Raw genomic sequence first — 25,198 nt, 5'->3', positions numbered from 1 at the left:
GTGCGTCTGTTTTTTCTTCACAGCAGGTATGGTAAAGTGGTCTTTACTGCTTTACAGCTTCTTCTCCCTAAACGACACTACAGTGACAGTCAACCGGAAAATATAATGTGCCTCCGGAGAGATTTTAAAAAGTGATAGCTGTTATTTTTATGAAAAATATAGATTCAAACTACAAGTCTTGCAATTGGCATTCAATAATAAATATCCAGGACACAAACCCAACGTAAGACTTCCTGCCTGCTTGGGAGCTAGCCCAGTGAGAGTGATTGACATCAATTTTCTAACCCAAACCCGTTTTTTGCAAAATGTCAAGATCATACTGACATGTTTTTTTAAAACAGCACTGGTAAATGGACCAAAAATACTGCAGAGCAGTGGCGACTTGTGGATTTTTTTTCAGTTTTAGTTCTAGTTTTAGGACATTGCTTGTAGTCGCCATTGTTGTTAAAACAGAGCGTAGCGAGACTCGCCCTGAGAGAGCGCAGCTTAGGGCCAGCGAAGGTCTTGCCCAAAGCTGAATGTATTTTTGGATGCTGAAGTTATGTCACTCATTTATCTTTATCAGTGATAGGCTAGACTGCTTCTTAGACCCGCCTTTTGGGACCTGGCCCGAGCTCAGCTCATGGAGGAAAAGCATATATTTTGCGCAGATATTTTTATTTACAAATATTACTTAGTTTATTCCATATTTCAAAAACAAAAATACACACATATTGATTATTTATAAAATGTATTTTTAATATAATTTAAAAAAATTATAATCTTTTTATTATTTTTTGTCACTTGAGTTGGGGCCACGCCCCATGGCCCTCTTTGGACCAGCCACCACTATAGCAGAGTGCATTTTGCTGCAGTGTGTATTCCCTGGAACTGAGAAACCCATCATCCAACCCCCTGAGTGCGCGTACCTTGGGGAACCGGCTCTCCTCATCGATGAGCGAGATGATGTTCATGGGTTTGATGGCGATCATGTCCAAGGCGTCCTGGTTGTCGGTGAACTCGATGTGCTGCCAGTTGATGTTCTCCAGGTTGTACTCCTCCTGCTCCAGTTTGAAGACGTGCCGGACAAAGAATTGTTGCAGGTTCTCGTTGGCAAAGTTTATGCACAGCTGCTCAAAGCTACGGAATAGAAGGGGCGAAAAGCGGCATGAGCAAATGGAGACAATATTATTCCGCACAAATGCCAAATCCACAAACAGGAAGCAAACAAACCTAAAGAGAACAAGGTGCTACAAATGAAAAGAAACAGCAGGGAGACTTGGGATATTGTGTTTTAACAGTGGCCCCTCATTCCCATCGACAGGAGGATGCTTATTGGATCAGCTGGTCGTGTCACTATGACAGTCCTGTACGATTCAGGCCTTTGGAGACGGGCTGTACCTATTCACAGTGAAGTTCTCAAAGCCGAAGATGTCCAGCAGTCCGATGGAGCGTCTTAGAGCTTTGGGCTGTGAGGACGTTGGCTTATAGATGGCTGCGTTGATCTTCTCCACAATCCACACAAACAAGCGTCCGTATATTCCCTGCACACACACACACACACACACACACACACAGTCCAGTCCAGTCCCCTTAATACGTTAAAGCCCTACAGCATTTTGAACCTAATTCATGATCTACAGGTAGTGATGATGCACTCAGAAATGCAGAAAAAAAGCAGGATTTAAAATACTAAACTAACTACCAAACTATTTCCAAAGGTTTTCTGCAGTATGTGCTAAAAAAAACTATCAAATTTAACCTCCTGTAATGGATCTTAGTTTTGGCTATATTTAAGGTCACACAATCAGGTATCTCACCTTAACAAAAGCATCCCGTACATCCAGAGCTTGTTCTATGCTTAAAGGGGTAGAGACGGTCTCTCCTCTGGTGATCAGAGTTCGGCTGGTCAGACAGTTCATTAGGTCCTTGCCATCTACCTAAACACACACATACACAAATCTGTTTTATGTATGTCCAATACAGTCTGTTAATGTACAAATGTCAGCTGTCTATTACGGAATCTTACAGACACAAACCACACTGATGGCATAAAGAAGAGTTAAAGCCCCGTTATTATTGGACATGGCTACAATCACCTTTTTATTTCAACACCCGATGACACAGATTTACTTCCATACATATATAACAGCGAGTACAAAACGTAATGTTCTTCCTGATGTTAGTCAGTTCTTCTTTCGGCCTACGGGCCAACAAAACTGCCACTGCCTTTGCAAACACAGCGCTGATACTTGAGTATATATACTCACTATATGTAGTATTACTCTAAAAAATATGGTATTGGAGTTTATTTCACAATAGAGCTTTGTAAATGCCGTCTCTTCTTCGTTTTGCGTCCAAACCACCTGTTTACATAATGAACCGATTGAAAAGCTGTGCGTGTGTGTGTGCGTATGTGCGTGTGCCTGTATGTGTGTGTGTTTGGGGGGGGTTGTCACCTCCAGCAGCATAGCAGCAGTGGTGAGGTGAGAGCTGCGGATGACCTCACAGGCATCCAGGTTGTCGTAGGTGCGAGCTGCAGGGCCAAAGGTCAACAGCTTAAAGAATATGAAGCTTGTCAAGTGGCTCACTCAATGTTGGGCAGGGTTATACTGCCATACCTTAATAATGCTAGAATAACAAAAAACAGAACAGGATGTGTAAACTGGTGTGGCAACACTCCCCCAAAAAAAATATATATATATAAATATTTCCAATGAGGTAGAACAGCATGCATGTAGCACTGCTAAGCTTTAGAACCAAAGCGTTTTCTCATGTGGGCTGTGGCTGCAGAGTATGAAGAATGCTCAGAGAGGGTGAAGAAAATCCACCTGAAAATATGACGGTGAGGTACAATACACTTGAAGAATGAAGAAGACTTACACTTACACAGTGTTGTAAAATTCACCAAGAACCTTTTTGGCTGTACCTTCATATCGGAGGTTTCCCATGTGTAATATAGCAGCTAGTAGTTTGGAAATCTCCCAGTTCTCTTTGTCTGTGAACATCAGGACCTGGAGAACAGAGCACATGAGAACCAGAACTCCTGGTGGAACTTTATCTGTTTCTTAACTCCAAGTTACACCTGGATCTCATGCCTCTCTGCTGATGGTTTGAATCAGTACCTTCATAGCTGAGCGGATGTTGGAGTACTCTTTCATGTCGTCTCGGCCGTCACACACTGTACAGTTACCCTGAAGTGGAAGAGACCAAGAGAGGCACTCTCAATATTAAACATAATCATTTATGTTAAGTATTTTTACCTATATTTCAGCGATTCATTGCTGTTTGACTGTAACCAACAAAACATATCACATTTTAAAATGAGTTATATAGCTATTATATTAGAGGAAGTATTTCAATTGATCATCACAGCCTTTGCTTAGTTGTTGTTTAAGAAAGATGTTTCCAACCAAAGCTGTTTTAAAGTGTATCTGAGCAGCAGCATACCCTGACACAACCCAGGGGAGAGAAAAAAAATAAAAAGTCACTTGTCTCGTCTTGTCTTCTTCCAAAGTGCTAGATTTTCATCCCCTCCACTTCTCATGTTCAGGGCTATTTCCCAACCTATCAATGTCCTTCCAAATTTAAAGCCACACATGTCTGCATATACGTTGACATTACACCGCATCTGTGCCTCTTTTTGGTCTCTCACAGAACTACAAGGCTTTTTCTTGTACTTTTTATTAGAGGCAAAGGTGGCAACAGCTCACTGGTTGCTAACAACGTGACCGGCAGAGCCCACATGAGGATGGAGGGGACACAGTACTCACTATGGTCAGGTAGTTGTAGTCAGTGGCCTTGCTCAGACCCAGTTTCTTTTTCTCCTCTGCAGTCATGCCCTTTAGCATGCAGTAGAAGACGTGGTAGTTCCTCTCATCAAGGGCCTACAGAAGGAGGGAGAGAGACCAAAATCAAAGTGAACTTTGACTTATAACAGCAGGACAGACACATGCTGAGTGGGAAGAACGGAATCACAACTATTTTATTGAAATATAAATTAAATTTAAAGGAAATGAAAATATCATCCACAAACACTGCATTACATGTCATTTAGCTGACACTTTTATCCAAAGTAACTTACAATAAGTGGATTTCAACCATAGGGATACAAACTCAGAAGAACAAGAAACAAGAAAGTGCAATTTTATCAATTTTATCAAATAAGCCAACTTGTTATAGATGAGAGCCATTATGTGCTACAATGTTAGTGTTTTTAGTCAAGGTAAAGTCTGAAGAGGACATTGTAATGCTGAGGAGTTTAAAGGGTGAGCAGGTGGACAGGTCTTGCCGTACCTGTCGACAGACTCTGGATTTCTCCAGCAAGTATTGCTCTATCTTGGCTCCCTCTATGGCTCCTCTCTTGTTGAAATGGATGTCAATGTATTTCCCAAAACGAGACGAGTTGTCGTTGCGGATGGTTTTAGCGTTGCCAAAGGCTAGAAGACAAGAAGGTAGTGATGATGTCATGTGGATGCATGGATAACGCAGCAGCAGGTGAGTTCTTTTGCGTTATTACGTAACACGTGTTAGAACATTTTCAAGTGAACACAATATTAATACCATATCCAGACCGTAGTGTCTTAACTTGACACTTTGTGTTTATACAGGTCTTCTCTCTCCTTTCTGACACAGTTGTATTCACACATCCGTTCTGGACTGCTTTGTTAAAGCCTTAAGTTTGGCATGTTGCACCATTTTGTATATTGGTCACATGCTACAGGAAGCGACCAATTGACAGGCAACTTATCTAAAGCTCAGCTATAAAAGGCACCAGAAAATATACATTCTAGCTTTCTACTTCATCATCTTCCCTTGCAATCAGTGGACTGCACCATCTCTGTGTTCCTACCTTCTAGTATAGGGTTGGCCTCCAAGACCTGCTGTTCTATCCAGGAGTGTTGACCGCTGATGGCTGCCAAGAACTGCAGGATCAGTTTGGTGCTTTCTGTCTTACCGGCTCCAGATTCCCCACTACCAAGCCACACACACACACACACACACACACACACACACACACACACACACACAGACTTTCAAGCTGTGCTTGAGTCGCCAGGCTGCATCCTTGTAGCCTTCAGCAGCCTTTGCGGTAGACCTGGGCTGGTCCTCCAACCAATGCATAGGCTGAACCTAAAGGTCTCTGACATGGGACGGTCTGGCCAGGGGGGGGGGGGGGGGGGGACCTCCTGCTTACGTCATCAGCATTACCTCCACTGCTTCCGTTGTCTAGCAACCTGCTGAACCTTGAAACTCGAAAAACGTATAAAGTACAGATAAAGAAAAAAAACTTCTTCTAATTTCCTTAAATGTATGAAGAAACCTTTCTCCTCTGGAGCATGATATATTTCAGGCTGAGAGAAAAACATTTTCCGGTTATTTTAAATTGAAATTAAATAAGTTAATGTATAATGCTTTACTAATTCCTAATTACTTTCAGCTATAAGTGATATTGCGATCTTAAGGCAGAGGAGATTCCATCAATGTTGTCAATAAAAAAGACAACAGCAAACCCATTTATTACTGACGAGCTGCTATTAACAGCGCAGGTAACGTGAGCTGCTCGTTGTGTATTTGTAATAAATGTGTGTTGGTACCTTGGTGTTCATAAGAACAGTACAGGGACCCTGTGGGGGTTCAGGTGAGTGGATGTCTGGGTCAGGGGCTGTATGGTGGGGGGGGGGAGCAGCATGATAGAGTTAATGTAACCGTTAGACACCACGTTGTTTGATTGTTATCTACCTTGTTTTATAAGTGTGTGTGTGTCTAATGGCATCTGATTAGGGTCGACAGGTGCGTGCCAGAAATTGACGGCAGGTGTGCCACTCGGCACCTTTTTAAGGAGCCTGGCGCGAAACGGGAGGGGCGGCTGTTGGAGCAGCACGGAGTAGAAGGGCACAGGAGGACCTTGACACAGTGGCGACTAGTGAGATTCTTTTAGATGCTTTTAGAAACCCGTCATCTATTGGGCTTTTAATTAACTCTTGGTAAGGAAACCCACCTTTTGGTTACATTAACGTTATAAGTAAGAGCAGTTTGTTTTAAAGTCCTATGTGAATTTAAAAACACGACATTGGTTACCAAAGTCACGTTACTTAGATGTGATGTTATATATTGTATTATATTCTAACATTTATATTAGTAGATATTCCAGTGAATTCTATTACTTAACGGATCACCCGCCTCCGTCCTGAATAAATTAAAACAAAATTGGAAATTTCAGCTTCCGTATGATTTGAATATGCGTTGAGATATTTCACTCTGGACCAAAGTGGTGGACCCACTGACTGACTAAAATATTAGCCACATGTTGGGGATTTGTAGTTGAGCCACTTCTACATTGTGGCCTGAACTCCCTTCTACCTGATGATGCAGCACTGGTCGCGGTTGTTCCTCTGCATGTTGAAGTAACAGTTGTCAGCGATGGCGAAGATGTGGGGCGGCATTTCTCCAATCTTTTTATTAGTGTAGAGGCGGATCTGGTCGGCCGTGTAGATGGGCAGCAGCTGGTACGGGTTGACGGCCACCAGGATGGAGCCGGTGTACGTCTGTACACAGAGAGGAAAAGGATGAGCTATGGTCAATGATGAGGATTACTTATGGACAGTCTCATCCCGATGATCCGTCGAAAGTACTGGACAGCGGCGGCATTGCAGAAGCATTCAGATGCATGAACCTTGGAAAGATTGTAGTTATTATAATAAATAATGTTGATGATTGAGTCCTGAAAACCATATTGTGCGGTATAATGTTCTAATGTGTTTATCCAAACTAAAATTCTTCTGCTACACTTGCACTCTGCGGGTGAGAAAATATAACTCAATCCCTCAAATTCACTTCATTCTGGAGAATGAAGTGAATCTGTCAGATGATGTTTTGTGTGTTTTGTTTGAAAGATGTTTTTTGACATATGCAAAGTTGTTACAGCTGTCCAACAAATGTGGCTTAGTAAAATGTGCCACATTTACTTCTTAAATGCAGTTGAGTACAAGGATAAAGTTTCCAAGTACCATTTCTTATTAAGGATAAGAAAGCAGCATTGTGGCTGCAGTGATGAAAGAACCTGCATCGTAAAACCCGTGTTTTTCCATTTTGTCTTTGCCAAAACAAACTTTTGTCATGATAGATGCAAATTATCAAAAAAATGTAGCTGCAATGTTTGTGCAGAGCAAAATCAAATAAATTGACTTTCGAGTTGCAAGTGGCTTCAAGAATTTATGAGACGGAATACTGATGAAATTGACATGCAACATACATGCAATTTGCAGGAAAAACACTGCCTGCTGCTGTTTCAGAGGCCGTGCAGCGGTGCATTATTTACACGTGTTAGGCGCGTTATTTTAAGATGAAGTCGGACCTGTCTCCAGCCATGCCTGACGTGTGGGAGCTGACTTACCCTGCCACCGCAGTTTGTCTTTAGAGGAAAAGGGGCAAAAGGACAGGAGAAGGAGGAGGGCCAGAGACAAGACAAAGAGGCAGGAGGTTGAGATGAGAGCAGAAATTTGTGAATTCAGGGAGTGTAAGCTCAGGACAAAGATTTTAAAAGTTATAGTAGATAACCTAGTAGCTGCATTGATGTGATGGCTTTCCTTAGATTGGATGGATTGACTTGACTTAGGCCCCAGGTTTAGTTTTAGAGACCATTCAACATTTACCTGTATATTGTTGCTCCATACGCTTACTAGCTGTTTACATTGCGGTGTAAATAAAGCATATATATATTAGATTCCAATACTCTGTCAGAATGTGCACCGTGTTCAAATATGTATGCTTATTTATGAAAACACCTATCATTACCCAGGTAAGGAACGTCAATACCTCAAGGAAATAGGTTTAATGAGGACTGGTGGCTTTTTCTCTGTTGGTGATTCAGTGTGCAGCAGTAGTGCTAGAACAGTACTGCAGTTGTACTCACATATATGAGCTTCTCTCTGTATCTGATGAGCAGGTTGCGTAGGATACCGGCTTCGTTAAGATCTCCCAGGCGGATCATGTCCTCCACACCGTGGATGGAGGTGGGATGCATTGGCTTGATGTTGGTTGCATTCTGGGGGGAAATCCAGTGCTCCTGGCGGGAAGGGGGGGGTGGGTGTACATTTCAGACGCACATGAGGATGATCAATTGAAAAAGCGAGGGTTTACCACAGAGCACATTATACAGTATAGTTGTAGTATAAAGAGTATTTCATTATTGAATCTTTCCACAGACATAAAAAACGTTTATCCAATTAAACAAAAATGATAGGATATTCCAGGCAAGGCTTGAGAAAGTTCTAAAATCTCTGACCAAAATCTGACTGGAATCTGAGTGGAATCTATCCAGCACGCGTTTTAGGCCTTTTATCAGAGACAATGAATCTGTTAAAATCCCCCAAAACAATCAAGGAAATTCTTAAAACACTGTTAAACTAATTGAGTGGGATGAAAATATACTGTTGGGAATAGAGATTGAGAGACACACAATTCACAAAGAAATGAGAGTACACGATCAAGAACTGATAGCAAATTTAGGCACAAAAATATTCAATACACTGTTCTTTGGATGGATCATGAGGTCTTACAACTAATGGAAGAACGGGATTGTGTTTTGAAAACTGCAATTAAAAATGAATCCAGCCATGGCCGACAAAATGTTGCTATGCCTAGGAACAAAGGGGTAACGGAATTAACAAAAGCTAAGACCAATTTTTTCCTCACCATTATAGAAAAGGCAAACTTAAAATATCTGTGATCAGTTACACAAGCTAACAGGGCATTTGAACAAAGTAAGGAAGCTGTAGGAACTTGACATAAACAAAAAGCTAAATGTGTCTCCCATCAGAATCCATGCATCTATACATTCAATTCATTGGAGCCGACCTTCAGCATAAGAAATGTCCCTCAATCAGAGGTTACAAGTTGCAGTTACATTTTATCCTCGGGTACACTTAAATGGATGTATTTGAATCTGCTAAATAAATTGCAGTATGTACAAATCTACTGTCCCCCATTCGTCCAGGCGTCTCATGGGGATCTATCTAGAGTTATAAATGAACATCACTAACAGGTTCATGTAACTGCATGATTAAAGCAACACTTTTTTACAGTTAAACGTATCCAAAACAGCATGAATGTTCTTTTCCAAAACAAACTTTGGTAGTGTAGAGGCGAATGCTTTTGTCTCTGGGGAGAGGTTTTACCTGACTACATGAATGAGTACTTTTGGATACATGTCAACAGAGGGAGCAAAGGAGCCAAGCCTTATATGGTTGTTTCCCATATCAGTTACCGTTTAACAACCTGTTCACAGGCAGAGACACGCAATATTTCTACTTGTATTTGAAATATGTATTTAAGTTAATTTGAAGTATTTTGGCATTTGATCGGGCTAATAAAATGAATGTAATTTGTAACAATATACTTTACTACTAGAAAGTAGTACTTACTATTACTTTGGAGTCATTTTGAATTTAACATACTCTCTATATTTTATAATACTTATATTACTTCCTCTATGAATCAAAAAATAGTTCACAAGTTCAGTCTTCAGATCTTTAAGTTCAACGGATTGTCTGTCAAGGTAAATAGTTTATCTGCTATCACCATTTCATAGTGTGAGAGCTAGAGGTATAATAGATGTCTGGGTCTGGCTACATATGTTGTATAAACATGTTGATGGTTATAATATCAAGCTAGCAATCGAAGCTAACATGCTAATGACCCTAGCATGGCCTAGGCTAGTGCTAGGCTAGTATTCATCATGTTAACTTGTCAGTTGAGTAGCTAGCTATACGAAGAGGAAAGGATTGGGAGCTTGTATGTTCATGATAATATAGTTCACAGTTAGTGAGTCCATCACAGTAGAAGTCCTTTTGTTTAAGAAAAAAATGAAATATCCAATTTATTTTATTTAAAAGGCATATAAGGATTTGCCTTTTTAAATATATGAGGGGTATTTATTAAAACACATTTTGGTGTATTTTTGCCCATCCCTACAATCATGTAAATGTAAAATGAAGACACTAAATTCTTGATAAAAAATCTGTTCTTCTTTAGTTGGCATAGTTTAGTAATTAAATGTGCAAATGTCTGTCCCATCTACAAGTATATATACATGGCTTGACCGCCCCTTTGCTCAGACAATTAAAAAGAAAAATTGCTTTCACCGGGATGTTTTTATCAATGTGCACTGTACCATATCAAGTAAACCAACAATAAAAAATAAAATCTGATTGTAAGTGTGTTTCAGCACTTACATTTCCTTCGTCATCCAGCACCTGGATCTGTCCCGAGTCACAGAGTTTGACCACCGCGCCGACTGCCACCTCAAATTCTCGTCCAGTCTTCAAGTCCAACCAGACAAAGTCGCCCTCGGAAGAAGAATATATTTAAAAATGCAGTTAAGAACCAGGATTAGGATTAGGAAACCAATGAGTTGAATCATAGTTGGGAAAAAAAACAAGGTTAGAATAAGAGAAATGAGAAAGATTGGAAACCAGCCACAGAGATAGGGTTTGCTTTTGTTGCTCCAAGCATGGCCACAATGTTTGCGTTTTTAATAATGCTGTTTTCAGACTTACAAGTATGTATTGTAACTTTGACAGGTTCAAAACAGAAAAGCACATTCGTGTGATTCATGCATGTATGTTAGCACACAGTTCTTCAATATTAAAGTCTCTTGAATATCTTTAATGCACATGATGCATGAAACAAAGCGACACACACACACGTACCCACACAAGACAAATCCCTCAGACATATAATTATTACTCATGTAACGTAAACACTCTCTCACGCACACACACAGACACACTCTGTTGCGTACCGGCATCAGCGTGCTGTGTTTCACCACGGTGTTGACGTTGCGTAGCAGGGCCCATTTGGCCAGATCCTTCTCATAAAGTTCCACATATTCCCGGCGCCTGTACATCTTCACGTGCACAAAACTAAATCTTCCACACTCGGAAATGCGCGCACGTCTAGTCAACACGGGCGTGCAAAAAAAAAAGATCCACAAGCACAGGTGGAATGGTGTGTGAATTGATCTGATGTTGGCCTTCCAAAAACCCAGGTAGAATTTATAAATCTGAAATGGTTCAACAGCCTAATTACATATTAAAGAAAAACTGGTCAGACATCAGATCTCTAACAAGGTCAAAGACCCTGGTTAGTGAACTCCAGCCTCATCTCTCTCAGTATATTCCTGTTCCAATGTGGGGAAAATCGATTAAAAACCTTCTAATAATATGCAGCCTCCTACTGATGGTCAGATCACTCTGAAGTTCTCCACTGCAGCAACATTTCTCGCTCGCTCTCTCTCTCACTCTCTGAGAACCCCTCCTCCCTCCACCGTCCCCCATAGCAACAAGATGTCACTTCCTCCTCAGGTGTGTGCTAAGCACGGTGTTGGATTTCTGTACAGATCCAACGCAGACCTTTATGCAAAGGTAAATTCTTCAAGTTAGGCATGTTTGTATTTTCATTTTAGTATACTACTAATACAATGTAATGAAACAGCACGTTTAGATACATTGTTGTAAAGATATTTATGATATTTTAATGAAAGAGGCAATGCCTTGGGGGCCTGGTACATGTTGTAGTCACTTTAAATAAATTGTCAATGTTCTTGACAGTCTGCTGATTTCACAATTGTTATAGAAAGGGTGGGGGAGAATATATCATGCTTCCACGGTGTGTCTGTCAAGAAATATCTTTGTCTACTATTAGTTGTTTGGTTCCCAGATGATGAATCTATTTTCCCAGCAGTCACCAGCAGAAATCATTGGAACTATTATCAGGTGTTCAATCTGTATTTCTACTTAAATAGGCCTACAGTACTGAAGTGCAATTCAGCCATGCTACCTCTACTCAAACACTATGCAAATACTTTACATTTTACTCCCTTTGCCAGCAGCCTTTCCAATGCCAACAAGTGAATTTGACGAATTCAGTTGAGATCAGGTTCGAGAAGTTGGTCGCACATTCAGATCCCCTGAGAAATACTCAAATACCTTTTAATCCAGCACAATTATCAAAATGATGTGTTCTCCTACGTTTAGTTATTTGACAAAACTACCTGCAAAGCAAATGACATTCCCATCAGCCTCAGCTGCACTTTGTGTTGACTGCTAATTGGCAAATATTAGTATGCTAACATGCTAAACTAACACAGCACAGATGGTTAACGTTATATCTATGTAACATCCGCATGCTAGCCTTTTCATCGGCAGCAGCACGAGATGTGAGTTGATCACTAAGGGTTGTGTGTGTATGTGTGTAATACTGTGATGAATGGTTTTTGAGAGTGTGTTATATACAGGTCAGTTTAATTAAGTAAATACTCCGTCTGGCAAACTCAGGCACCTGAACATTACACCACTAAGCACCTGTCATGTGCGCGAGCACAAACACGCACACACACACACACACACACACACACACACACACACAGCTTGTGACAGAGCCAACCGAGGAGAGTATAGCCAACTATCAGAAACCACATGTTGAATTATTTAACACAAAGGATCAATGTGGTGTTTGTCTTTCACCTCTTTTATATTTCTTCCTCACTGCCTCTGTATTTCCTTTTCCTCACATCTTTCTCAATCCTATCATGCACAGATGCATCTCTTACAGTGGTAATGTGCACATAGATATAACTCAGGTCAGCTTAGTAAAGGATCAGCTTATAGAGACAACCATGAACTGTTGTTGAATTCAGGTTAAAGTTCTTATCCTGTCACATAAAATCATGTCATATATACATTCCTCTGTGGAAAAAAAGAAAGAAAAGTAAATTTCCTAATCAAAGAATATCGGTCTGATATGGTGTCCCCATAATTAAATTATAATTTAAAAAAATAAAATTTTTGTTTACTCGGGTTATCTTTATCTAACAGTTAAATCCCAGTTTAATCTGAAAAATGTAAGTGTGAAAAGGAACAAAATAAGAATCCAGTAAGAGGGGGAAATACTTTTTCACATGACAGATTCAGAGAGGAAGACTTCCACCATTACTAGGAGGACAGCAGTGATGTCATTTCCAGTGCTTGGTTGCTCATCATTTCTTTCTTTAGGTAAATAATTCAGGCCAGAAATGAGCCGGGTATTCACTTACGCCTGCTAATGTCACTCCTGTGTGGAAAGGCTGCAAGGCTGAGGGCAGACAGAAACTCTGGTTTCGGGTTAACAATCGAGAAACGGGTCAAATCCTTTTGGGGCATGTCGTCCTCATCTCTCTCCATTACTTCCTGTTCCATATTATTATCACTAGTCAAAGAAGAAACAATTCTGAACACAAATGTAAAACAGCAGAGTGTAGATTATTTTTACACTAATGTGGAATCCTTCATAACTTTAGCAGATATGGAACAACATCACTATTTATTTGAAGTCAAGATAATGGCCCCTTGGACATATGAAGTCCAATAGTCCCTCTTATTGGGACTCCTGGGATCAATATCCGTCTCTTTAGTTGCATAATGCTCTGCTACGTCACCAACCTAACTGTCCCTGTCTGCTTTTTCTGCCGAGCAGGTGGAGTACAGTGGGTTACATAAAGCTCTTTCTCGGAAAACAGCGGCCAGTTGTGGCTGAAAACAACCTGATGGGAGAAGTGAGACTGAACTAACAGTGAAGTTGTACGCTAGGAATCAAAACAGTTTAAGTGTGTAGGCAAAAGCAAGTTTGCTTAACTAACGTTTTTGTCTTCCCTGGACTGTTTTTTAGGTTCCCACAACTGAAGGTTTTGAAAATGCATCATCCTTGAATCCGGTTCAAAAAATTAATTTCAAATATTAAACTTGAAATAACTTTGTTTTTTTCCTCTCTCTCTCTCTCTCTCTCCATCCATCCATCCATCTCTCCCTCTTTGCTTGGTCCGAACACAGCGTATGTCAAGTCCTGTTTGGGAACCTGTGGTATAACGTCTGCAGGCTCCCTCCGGAGGCTTCTAGTGTACACCCCAGAGCACAGTTCATATAATGAAATAGGATGACACAATTCATTCCATTGAAAATGAATCAAATCAAAATGTTTGAATGAAAAGCACGGCATTGATGCTACTAAGTCTACATACAAACAAATCACGCTTTATCAGAGGGAGATGCGCTCGGTGTCAAAAATGGGAATCTTCAAAGTAACAAGCGTAAGATAATTGTAATGCGGGAAGTGGAAATGGGTAAGCAATAAAGAAATTCAAATAAAGCACAAGGGAAGAGATTCATGAAAGCTGAGTCTCAAGACTCACTTTGTAGCCCTCAGTGTATTGTAGGTTAGGTGCACAGAGGAGATGTCTTTTTCACATACTAGTCTGCCCTCTGCTGGTTCTTATGACGTTTCATCACTCAACTTCAAAAATGTATTCCTCTTTGTGCAGGAGTGTGTTTCCAAACTAAAGTGACATTTAGAAATTAACCAGACGCTGAAACGTTGAGACAGGATCAGATGTACCCTATTAACTACCCCATCAATGACCAGGCGAGCGAGACATCGTAAAACGTCTGAGGTCCAGCCCCCCTGGTCTCACAAAAGCCTCTTGGACATACTAAAGATGATCCAATTACTTGAAAGGAGCGTTTTAAGGCAGGGAGACACTAGACAGCTATTAAGAGGCCATGTGAATGATAAAGGCACATCCATCTTTAGCTCATTTGCATTTAGATTGGTAATTTTGATAAGTCAAAGGTTCTCGGGGTGAGATATAGTGACATATAGAGATAATTTGTGCAGAATAAACTCATGCATAAAACACAGTGAGACCAGCTCGCTCCCTACCTGCTTCAGTGGACCATTAACACTAACATTTTACTCTATTCAGCTTTGTTGAATCTCCTTACAATTGATGTGTACTAACTTCAGTTCAGTAAGTAAGGACTGCAGGCCACAAAAATCTAGACGAACCAAAAGCTAAAACTACACACGTTGCAGGTCTTCTAAATTAAAAAATCGTTGCAATAAAATGGGGGTTGGGATGCAGTCAGATAGGGCCTAACCACACAACAGTACATGTAAATGTGTGATCCGGCAACTGCAAAGGCAAAAATACACAATTGTGCCACGGTTGCAAACCAAAAAGATAGAAGCCGTCAGACAGTTATCAAGCTATGCTACACAATAAAAAAAAAAATTGTCTCACACAAATGACTAATTGTTCATGTGTTATCCTATGAAAGCCCAGCAACAAGCGTCCATTTCTGCTCATTGCACACATACATTCTTTACAGGAAACAACTAAGTTAGGTGAAGGAAACACAAACTGGTTGGATAGGTTTAAGAAAGATCGTAGTTTGGGTTAAGATAACTAAATAAGTGGTGTTACCCAACTAATAAGGTTAGGTTGACAAATACAACAAAAACTGCAGATCTTAGGAAGACGCTGTGAATGCAGGTTGATTCAGTAGGTGTTTGTCATATAGTTAAAAACTCTGCCCCGTGACTGTGGTGTAAGACGGGATTCCAAACAAATCCAAAGACCTGTGTTGACTTGACATTCATGGTGTACGTTATCATGGGTTCGACTCGGACCCTGAGTCTAAACCTTATGGCCTGATACTGTTTCTGTAAAGCAAGTTTTCAAAAAATGATGTTTTTTACCTGGATGAGGGTGGTGTATCTGAAGCTGAGACGGCGTAATTTGTTGTCACAGTCCTCTAAAATCCAATCCAAACCCTTGCTGCTCATTTTCCTTTCTATGGTTACCAAGAGAGCCACGATCTGCTACCAACTAAAACAACAAAGGTTTCCTTCTTGTTCTGATGTGTTGAATGATCAATGCCGTGCTGTAAATCGGTGACAATGGACTCCTGACCATAATTGTTATCTATGGATTTGTAAAGATCTACAGTGACATCCTAAAATAAATAAGACTCCCAATGTAAAAAATTCTTGTCTTGATGAGGAAAAAAATTCCAAATGAAGGGGAAACCATTACAAATGGAAAAGAGCCTTCAGAAAATTGTTAATTTTGTGAAAAGGAATCCCTTTTTTCAAACTAAATTCCAAGATGAGCCAGAAAAACAAATGATAAATCACAGCTGTCATCCATAGCTGTCTTTAAAAAGACAAAAAATAATCCTTTGCCTCATCTGGAAGTAGCAGAGTTTGATTACACATGAACAGTTTGGATACAGGTCAGTGTGTGTGATGAATGTCCACTGAGGGGCTGATTTGTGTGTGTGTGTGTGTGTGTGTGTGTGTGTTTGTGTGTTCACTTTATTGGATCGTCCCATTTCGGCCTCCACAGTGGGCAACGCTGTCACAGCTGATTAATTGATGAGAAAGGCTGACAAGTTCAGCAACGCGTTAACAGAGAATCAAAAACACCGACACTGTGGCCAACGCATGCCTGCACACACGCAAATACACACACAGACTTGTTTACAGGGGTGTGTGTGTGTGTTGTGTGTGTGTATTTGACTACAAAGAGGTTTCAGTGGAAACGATGCAGTGTATTGAACAGCTGATTCTTAATGAGTTTTTGTGGCTTCACTACACAGTGCGCATACAAGTTTAACTGTGTATTAATGTTACGTGTGTGTGTGCGTGTGAGTGTGTTTACCTGCTGTAGAATGACCATGGTTCCCGTGTGTGTCCTTATGACAGGACATCAGCAGTCACCTGTGGACACTGAAGACAAGAGAACAATAACATCATTAAATACTGTGTGTTCCTACAGGAAGGTTATCAATTCTTACATTAAACTGCATACAGCAACAACATATACTGTATTTATATATATATAGCGGCCGGAAAGGGTCACGTGTGATTATTTTCTAAAAGCCTTATGCATGATTGTGCGTCTGCGGGGGAATACTCAGATATGTGCTGGACGTTTATCTACACCTGTAAGAGCTGCACAGCTTTCAAATGTTGACTTGTGTTTATTTAAATGTCATTATCATGAACGGAGCCGAACTACTTGGTATTATCCTTTATTCCATGGGGATGGGCAAAGACATTACCTGTATTTCTCTGCCTCTGCTGAATCACTTCATTTTCGATGCTAAAGGCTACTTCACCAGTAGGACATACATGTAAAAAAACGTTCACCCATTTCTAAGTGTGGCGCTACAACGTGAGCACAGTTTGCAAAGGAAACAATAAACCGATGATCCGTCAACAGGAAATCAGAAGAAAACAAGTACATAATGACAGCAGCTGTATTTTTAGTCTCAGCAGAAGGCATACACTGTAGCTTATTTCTTTTGGGGTTGGCAGTATGGTGTGCTGCTGCATCTTGTAATTGTTAAATAGTGAGTACATGAATACGTGTTTTGGCACGCCTGGCCATGCAACACTATCAACGGCCTTAACATTATTATTATCAGTTATGATCGTGTCCCTGTGTCAACGTGAGGAAAGGATGGGGACCAAACTGGGACAATTTGCATGCTTAATAGTGTAGGCCCCATCTATTTTCATGAATCACCAACATTTCAAAAACATTTGAATAGTTAGGGTTAGGGTTACCTTTTTCTTTAGCTCTACCTACTACAGTGCTTTACATGGAGCATATTATCAGACTCTGCACTACTATTGAATGTACTTTTAAACCAAGAGTATTTCAACAAGCCCAGTTATTATGTGTCTGCTGCTTCTTTGAACATGTTTATTGGTAAAACAACACCGGAATATGTTGTTGTGTGTGTGTGTGTGTGTGTGTGTGTGTTTATATAAGCACTAGTAAATTATTTAGTCGTCCCTTAATGAAGCTTGAGTTTGATCCTTTGACTCTTTTGACACATGGCAGCCGTGACACCTCGACCTCATTAGACGTTTTCTTCAATCTTCTCTTTCAGAGGCGAGTCAGGGTTACACCTGAGCTGCAACACAGAGTTTAAGGCGGTTGAGGTTTGAGGCGGTGGTTGAAGACGGAGAGAGCTTTCTTTTTATCATGTGTAAAACACAAGGGGATGAGTGGCAAACGGACCACTTCACGCACTGCTGGGCTTAGCTTCCTGGCTAAATGTGGGGAGATTGTTTTCACTTCAAACACAGCCGCAAATGATGGAGAGTTGAGAGCAAAGTGCACGAGGACAGCAGGAAGAGTCGCTAGTTCAACATGTTCCACCAGGTGGAATTCAGTCTTAAGGATGATCAAAAACTCCCAAAACGCCAAATCTGTTTCAGAAATCTGAAAAACATCAACCAAGACACTATGGCATCCAACCTCCAGCATATCCTTTCTGTAAATTATTTAACAGCCATGGACTCAGTTGATTATTACAATAACACTCTCTTTTCCCGATCAGCCCCCCTGGTACACAACTGAGCTACGAAAAATGAAGGCAGCTGGACGTGCCATTGAGAGGAGATACAAAGCCACAGGTCTCACTGTCCACAAGCTTGCTTTCCGGGAACACCAAAAGGTTAACTCAAAATCACATACAGAAGCACGGCCAAATTTCTACTCAAAAATCATCAGAAACAGTCCCGGAAACTCCAAACAGCTGTTGTCCACCATAAACCATCTTCTCAAACCACAAACCCCCTCACTCACAGAAGCCACAGAAGAACACTAATAATTTCCTGGCCTTTTTCAAAACTAAAATAAACTCAATTCATTCATCCTTTACTGGATCCTCACCACTGCCCACCCCGAATGTCCACTCACATCCTGCAATCTCCCCCCTACACTGCTTCCCAGAAATCTCACAGCAAGAGGTTGAGAAGATAATTAAAAGGATGAAACCCACCACCTGTGCCCTCGACCCCTTTCATACAGCCCTAGTGAAAGCAAACACTTCTGTGCCAAGTCCTTTGATTACTACTGTAATAAACCACTTTCTCCAGTCTGGCAATGTTCCGTCTGCCCTAAAAACAGCCATAATCAGGCCCCTTCTCAAAAAACCAACCCTTGATCCAGATGCATTTGCAAACTACAGGCCCATTTCAAATCTCCCGTTCCTCTCTAAAATACTGGAAAAAGTTGTTGCCGCCCACCTCCAGGAACACCTCAATCACAACAACCTTTTCGAAAAATTCCAGTCTGGCTTCCGATTAGCCCACAGTACGGAGACAGCCCTGGTTTGAGTTACAAATGACCTACGAATGGCAGCTGATGCTGGTTCACCTTCTCTCATCATACTTCTCAATCTGTCTGCTGATTTTGACACTGTGGATCGTGGCATACTCCTCAACCGCCTACATCAAACCACCGGACTCACTGACACTGCTCTTACCTGGTTTAAATTATACCTTACTGACGGAACAGAGTACATCTCACTTGGAAGTGCAAGGTCCCGTCAACACACAGTCACCTGCGGGGTTCCCCAGGGGTCAGTCCTTGGCCCCATCCTCTTTATCACTTACATCCTCCCCCTTGGTCATGTCATTAGCCGCTATGGAGTCTCATTCCACTGCTATGCTGATGACACACAACTGTACATGAAAACGGAAACACACGCAGCTTCATCAACATCATCATCCCCGTCTTCAAAACGTACTGCCTGTCTGGAGGAGATAAAGGTGTGGATGAAACACAACTTCCTCCAGTTAAACAGCTCCAAAACGGAGGCAATTCTTGTTGGCACCTCTCATCAAATCCAGTCTTCCTCCATAACCGGTATTAATTTCTCTAGTCACGACATTCCCCTCTCCAAAACTGTCAACAATCTTGGTGTAAGATTTGACTCACAACTCACTTTCGAAGCCCATATCAAAAACCTCTGCAAGATCTCATTCTACCATCTCAGAAATATTGCAAAACTCCGTTCCATATTCACCTTAGCAGATGCTGAACAGCTAGTCCATGCTTTTGTTTCCTCCAGACTGGATTACTGCAATTCACTTCTCATCGGGATCCCTAACAAAAGCCTGCAGAGACTGCAATATATTCAGAATAGTGCTGCTAGGATCCTGATGAGAGTGGGAAAAGACTGCATCACTCCCATCCTTCATTCACTTCACTGGCTCCCTGTTTCCGTAAGGATTGAATTCAAGGTCTCCCTTCTTACCCACCAGTGCATCTATGGAAATGCCCCACCCTATCTGAAAGAACTACTCATCCTCTTAACTACAACTCGATCCCTCCGTCCCAATGATCTCAAACCGCCTCCTTCTCCCCAGGACTAAACTCAGCACCATGGGCGATCGGGCTTTCTGTTCCGCCGCTCCTCGGATTTGGAATGCCCTCCCCGACCATCTAAGGGATCATCAAAATACTGAGACTTTTAAAAAAGAATTAAAAACATATCTTTTCAGTAGAACTTATCACTTTTAATTAAGCTTTTATGCATTATCTGTTTTATATTGATGTTTTTATGATGTTTTTATGATCTTAACTGTAGCACTTTGGGATTTGTTTCAAATCTAAAGTGCACTACAAATAAAATCTATTATTACTATTAAATGTGTGTAGTTTTGTGTTTAAAAAATACAATTAAACAACAGTGTCTAAAATACACGCTAAAGTTATTACTTGTTAAATTATGGGATCTATTCTAAGAAAAACCAACTTTTCATAGTGATTAGTCATTAATTATTCTTTAATTTATTGCCAGCCCGGTTTATTATATAAATTCTAAACTTTTTGACTTAAATATTGTGGGAATACTAGGAACATGAGAGCTCACCTTACACACCAGCGATAACTTTAACCAATAACGGCCGAACCAAAGGTATATTCTGTCTTCTGGACGACTGGAGACATCGTCACAGCCCAAAGGAGCACTCTGACCTCACAGCATTTTGGTCAGCTCCTCTTTCTGAGCAAGAATGCTGACATTCCTTCTCTGTGCAAATGTCTTTGAACTTTTGAGTTACAAGGCCAGAAACACACAGCAGCAAACTCTATTTCCTTTTATTTAAGAGTACATGTTTTGTCTATTTCATTTCATTTTAACAGTCATCTTCTTTCAAATCCCTAGTCGCTGAAGGGACAGCATAACTCATTTATACAAATAGAAGTATTGTAGTTCTATTGTGAGAACTACAGAAAGGTCCCCATGTATGCGCAGCCACTTCTGCTTTTTTTTAATATTGTTTTGTACGGCACCCGCTGACAAATTGCAGTTTGGAAAATTGCAAAATGGGAGAAAATCCCAATAAGTCGCAGTACTCAGCATTGTAATAATATCATAATGTGGGACCTCAGGTGATTCCACCCCTAGTGGTTAAGTTGTGCATCATGGAGCCATCCTGTATCTGTTAGCAGTTGTGTGGGCACGCTTCCATGTTCTTTCAAATGCACTGTGTAATTTGTTTTAAATTAAGAGAATCAATATAAAATGTTTTAAGCCAATCAGGGGGAGCCATTAAGACGAGATTCAAAATTCTACTCTTCAACATGTGGCTGCTGAATCCCACCTCCACTAAAACAAATGGTCCAATGAGAAAAAGGTCTAATAATAATAACAACTGAAACATGCACACAAATACACGTACATAAGAAAAACACTTACCTACAAGCGGGCCTCACTCTGTCACAAACAAACACACAATGACACTCCCATCAATATTTTAGCATCTAATTCCCCCAGCAGAGGTCTGGGACAAAGGTGGTGTGCCGTCATGGCATGTGTGTGTGTGTGTGTGTGTGTGTGTGTGTGTGTGTGTGTGTGTGTGTGTGTGTGTGTGTGTGTGTGTGTGTGTCTGTGTGTGTGTGTGCGTGCGTGTAAAACATATCCAATTTTATAGCAGGGGATTCAGGAGAAGCAGATTGAGTGTGTTTGTGCACTTGCTTGTACACAGACATAGGTGTCCAGGATTTATTTCTTTAAATACAATGCTGACAGAGGCCCCTTTCTCACCTCAAATAATTACGGCTTAAAAGTTCCCCCAAAAAAACTTTACAGCCTATTCATTGATTAGCCTGAACAATTTGTTAAACACAACAATCTGTGAGCCTAAGTCCACTGGGAGAGGCTCTAATGGCTCTGCTGTGGACGAATATTGAACCCAAAGGCTGATAGATTGCAATTAACTTTCTGGTGAGGGTGAAAGGAGAAGGGCTTTAAACTGTGAAAAAGGTTTTTACCAATTCAAATTTCCAGTGCATTATTGGGGGGTTGTATACTATGGGTAAATAAAATGATGCTAATGCGGATGATATTAGCTGGATCCCAGTGGATGAATAGAAAGGTTTAAAAGAGAAGAAGATGAGTTATGTCATACCGTTCATACCGGCGTTGTGAAGCAGTTGCATGGTGGCAGCTCTATACAAAGGTCACGGTTTTGAATGCAAGGGTATTGTTGTGAAAGAGAACTAAATGGCCTTCAGTGAAGAATAAGACATCTCTGGTTCTGCTTGTGATCCATAGCGAAGAAATAATGAAGCTGTTCATCCTGAGTCTGACAGTGTCACAGTGGTTTGACATTAAATCATCAAAGCATTCCTTTACTGGACCTTTGTTGTGGTTGGTTTAAAGATGAAGCAATATCAATTAAGCTTTTACATGCAATCAATACGAATCAGTACACTAAACATTCAAATGACCCATTGTACAGTAACACAGGGTTAAACTGTCCTCTCATGTTCCCTTCAGTTGTTGGGGATCAAAACAGAGTCAAAAGAGGAGTGAGTATTACAATTCAATTTGACAAGACTTCATGTGTAAACAAGCAGTTGTTTGCTAAAGCCATTCCTGGGCTGGAATCAGATCTCTTTCGCAAAAAGTCAATGAATTCTTCTTTCATAAACCGACTATGACACAACCTCAACTACACCCAACTCAAAAAGTAATTGGAATATTTACATCAAGATAAGCGTACAAAAGCTGTGTGTGTTCCCAGGGAGGGCCGGGAGTCAAACGCTGTGGCTCAAATTCACCGGGAGTAAATAAAACCTGACTAAACGTGTTTCAAGGTTTTGCTGCAGAGTGATGATTTAAAGAAAAAAATCACAGAATTCATAAAAGAAACTGTCAAATTTGTCAAATAACACAACAGATGTATTTAGACGAGTTAGCTCGTGTCTGAAAAAGACAAAACTGTTTTTGTTGTTAGGTCTGTTTTGATATTTGTGAAATGTGTATTAGTCAAACCCATTGTACACAGGGTTATTAGAAACAAACTACGAGTGTAGATGACGAGCAAATCGTCTGACACTCGTCGCGCTTCAACCAGACACTGTATATAAGAAGTAGGAGTAGTCCTCCTGACGTCCTCCATTAGTTTGTCAGTTTTTCAGCAAATTTGCATTCCCCATCTCTGATAACGCCAATGCCATGCTGTTTTTTTAATATAAATATTGATAAACAGAAGTTAGCATATTGGAAATGCAGAGTGACGTAGAAATGCCCTATGCATCAACCACAGTAAGTCTGCACTAAAGCACACTCCACTTTGTGTTCTATTTGTATCTAGATTGAGCATCATTTTCCAAAATAAACATCATGCTGTGTTGAAGAAAACGTCAAACTAGAGATAGGAACCATAAACTCATGTTTTTAATGTTTACTGGGGGATTAAATCCAGCTAAAAGTATATTCATTTAATCATAGAATTATGCAATCTGATTCACTTTTTTGAACTGGCCAGTACTGAGAACGCATATTTTTAAGACACTTCAGTATCGGTTTCACTCTGCAGAAGCCATTGTAAAAAAGCAAGTCATAACTACACGCCCAACAAACATACCTGGTTTTGATAAGAAAACAGGTGTTTACATTATTTGGGCAGACATCCCCCACAATAAAGGAAACGTCTACCATTAACTTACACCTCTAAGTGCTGCTTTTGTCCCAGAGTGTTGAATCACAAAGTAGTTGTAGGCGTGTTGTGTCTGTGCTCCCTGCAGCGTTGACATAACACGATGCACTTCTCGAGAAACCTCTCAAAACTACACGGTTTTACTCACACCATGACTTTGTCCTTACCCTTCAGTGTGATCTCAACTTGCACTTCCCTTCTTCTGTCCTCCTCGTGTTCCACTTTTGGTCAAAGATGTTCACCTCTGGAAGGAGGGATGGCGTAGAGAACCACACGGTCAACCCAGGAGCTGTAAGAGAGGCACATCATCATCTCTATTTCAAACCAAGCTAACCCCAACCCTTTATCCTTTTCAATCTTCCTTTTCTTTTTTTCTCTTACCTGTATGACTCTCTCTCTCTCCAACTTAAAGATCTTTGCCTATTGATTTCACTCCTTACTTCTCATTCTCTTCTTCTGCTCTTTCCTCCTTCTCTCCCCTCTCTCGTTTGTGTGAAGGTCTAGAGGGGTGGCGGTAAATGACTACCTCCTCCTCACACCCCCCCCTTTCTTGTTGGTACAGCAAGCAGCTAATTCACTGCCACTGATCCCTCACAGAGAGAGTCAGTGGGGGGTGATGAAGACTGTAGGGGGGGTTGTAATTACACACACTGGCACACTCACTGCAGTTGTGGAAAGTACACTTACTTTAGTACAAACATTAAAGTCTTTATATCACTTTATATTGTTATTATTCTTTCATTTAACTACATCTTTGTGAACCAGTCTTAGACTGGGTGGACTTAAAAAACACTTGTATGAATACTGACTCGACCTGATGAAACAGTCGGAATGTACTCATGCCTGATGCTGTATGAATGTGATATTACATGCTGTGGTTGTTTTTATTCCCTTTTTTCTGTTCTTTCTTTTTCGGTCTTGTACTATTTTTTTTTCTTCTTGACTCTGTTCTTCTCTTGGACTATATTCTTAGTTTTAGAGCGCTGTCTTATTAAATTGTACAATCAAAATATTTATTTTGTCTAACCTAATAAAAAGCCTGGACTGCTGCGATTGGCTTGACTTTTTGTTCTAGTATAACCAGTCCACTCTGCCTATCTCGCATTATAAAAAGTCCACTTATCACTCCTTGAATTCAAAAACGCGCAAATTAAATCTAGATTTGCATTGCAGCAATGACTGAAGACAGAACGCACCGTCTCCCCAGAGTTCTGCGTGTAATAATGTTCATCTTCAGCACTAAATGAGAAGAGAAACGGTGTCATCTAGTGGGGAAAATCAGGAACTACAAGGTCACTTCAGTGTAGGTGGAGCTCCCTCACACTGACAAAGTCCTATACCATAAGATACAAGTGATGTATTATTGGTCATAAAATAGTTCATAACCCAGGATCAAAAACTGTGATAATCTTTAGACATCCCTTTGATTTGATTTCTCAAGGAATCCTCTCGGCCTGAACACACTCACCATTCATTCCATTGAGTTTGGGAATACAGTTACTTTGTACTATGGTGTTTACATTTTACTATCAACATTTTATGATCAAATGAAGAATACAAAGCCTTTTCTTTGGCCTGTTTGCAGTTCTGA

At 40.6% G+C, this 25,198-nt stretch overlaps 1 protein-coding gene across 1 annotated transcript in view; it reads right to left on the bottom strand.

The window, feature by feature from the left end:
- Positions 1–24,744, bottom strand: part of myo7aa (myosin VIIAa) — a 49,396-nt gene extending 24,652 nt beyond the window's left edge. Inside the window, exons 1-14 of the mRNA XM_062561281.1 lie at positions 23,775–24,744; positions 16,517–16,584; positions 10,215–10,328; positions 7,895–8,047; positions 6,343–6,527; positions 4,832–4,953; positions 4,276–4,418; positions 3,753–3,866; positions 3,105–3,173; positions 2,909–2,993; positions 2,439–2,515; positions 1,800–1,919; positions 1,381–1,523; positions 909–1,119 (exon numbers count right to left, since the gene is read on the bottom strand). Coding sequence (XP_062417265.1) covers positions 909–1,119; positions 1,381–1,523; positions 1,800–1,919; positions 2,439–2,515; positions 2,909–2,993; positions 3,105–3,173; positions 3,753–3,866; positions 4,276–4,418; positions 4,832–4,953; positions 6,343–6,527; positions 7,895–8,047; positions 10,215–10,328; positions 16,517–16,534 — 1,554 coding nt within the window. The 5' untranslated portion in view covers positions 16,535–16,584; positions 23,775–24,744. The remainder of the gene's footprint in view (positions 1–908; positions 1,120–1,380; positions 1,524–1,799; positions 1,920–2,438; positions 2,516–2,908; positions 2,994–3,104; positions 3,174–3,752; positions 3,867–4,275; positions 4,419–4,831; positions 4,954–6,342; positions 6,528–7,894; positions 8,048–10,214; positions 10,329–16,516; positions 16,585–23,774) is intronic.
- Between the last annotated feature and the right edge of the window lie 454 nt (positions 24,745–25,198).

The sequence above is a fragment of the Pungitius pungitius genome, chromosome 3 (assembly GCF_949316345.1).
Source record: "Pungitius pungitius chromosome 3, fPunPun2.1, whole genome shotgun sequence".
Classification (NCBI taxonomy): Eukaryota; Metazoa; Chordata; class Actinopteri; order Perciformes; family Gasterosteidae; genus Pungitius; species Pungitius pungitius.
Note: the sequence above shows the minus strand (reverse complement) of the source record. Positions and strands in the feature narration are given on the sequence as shown.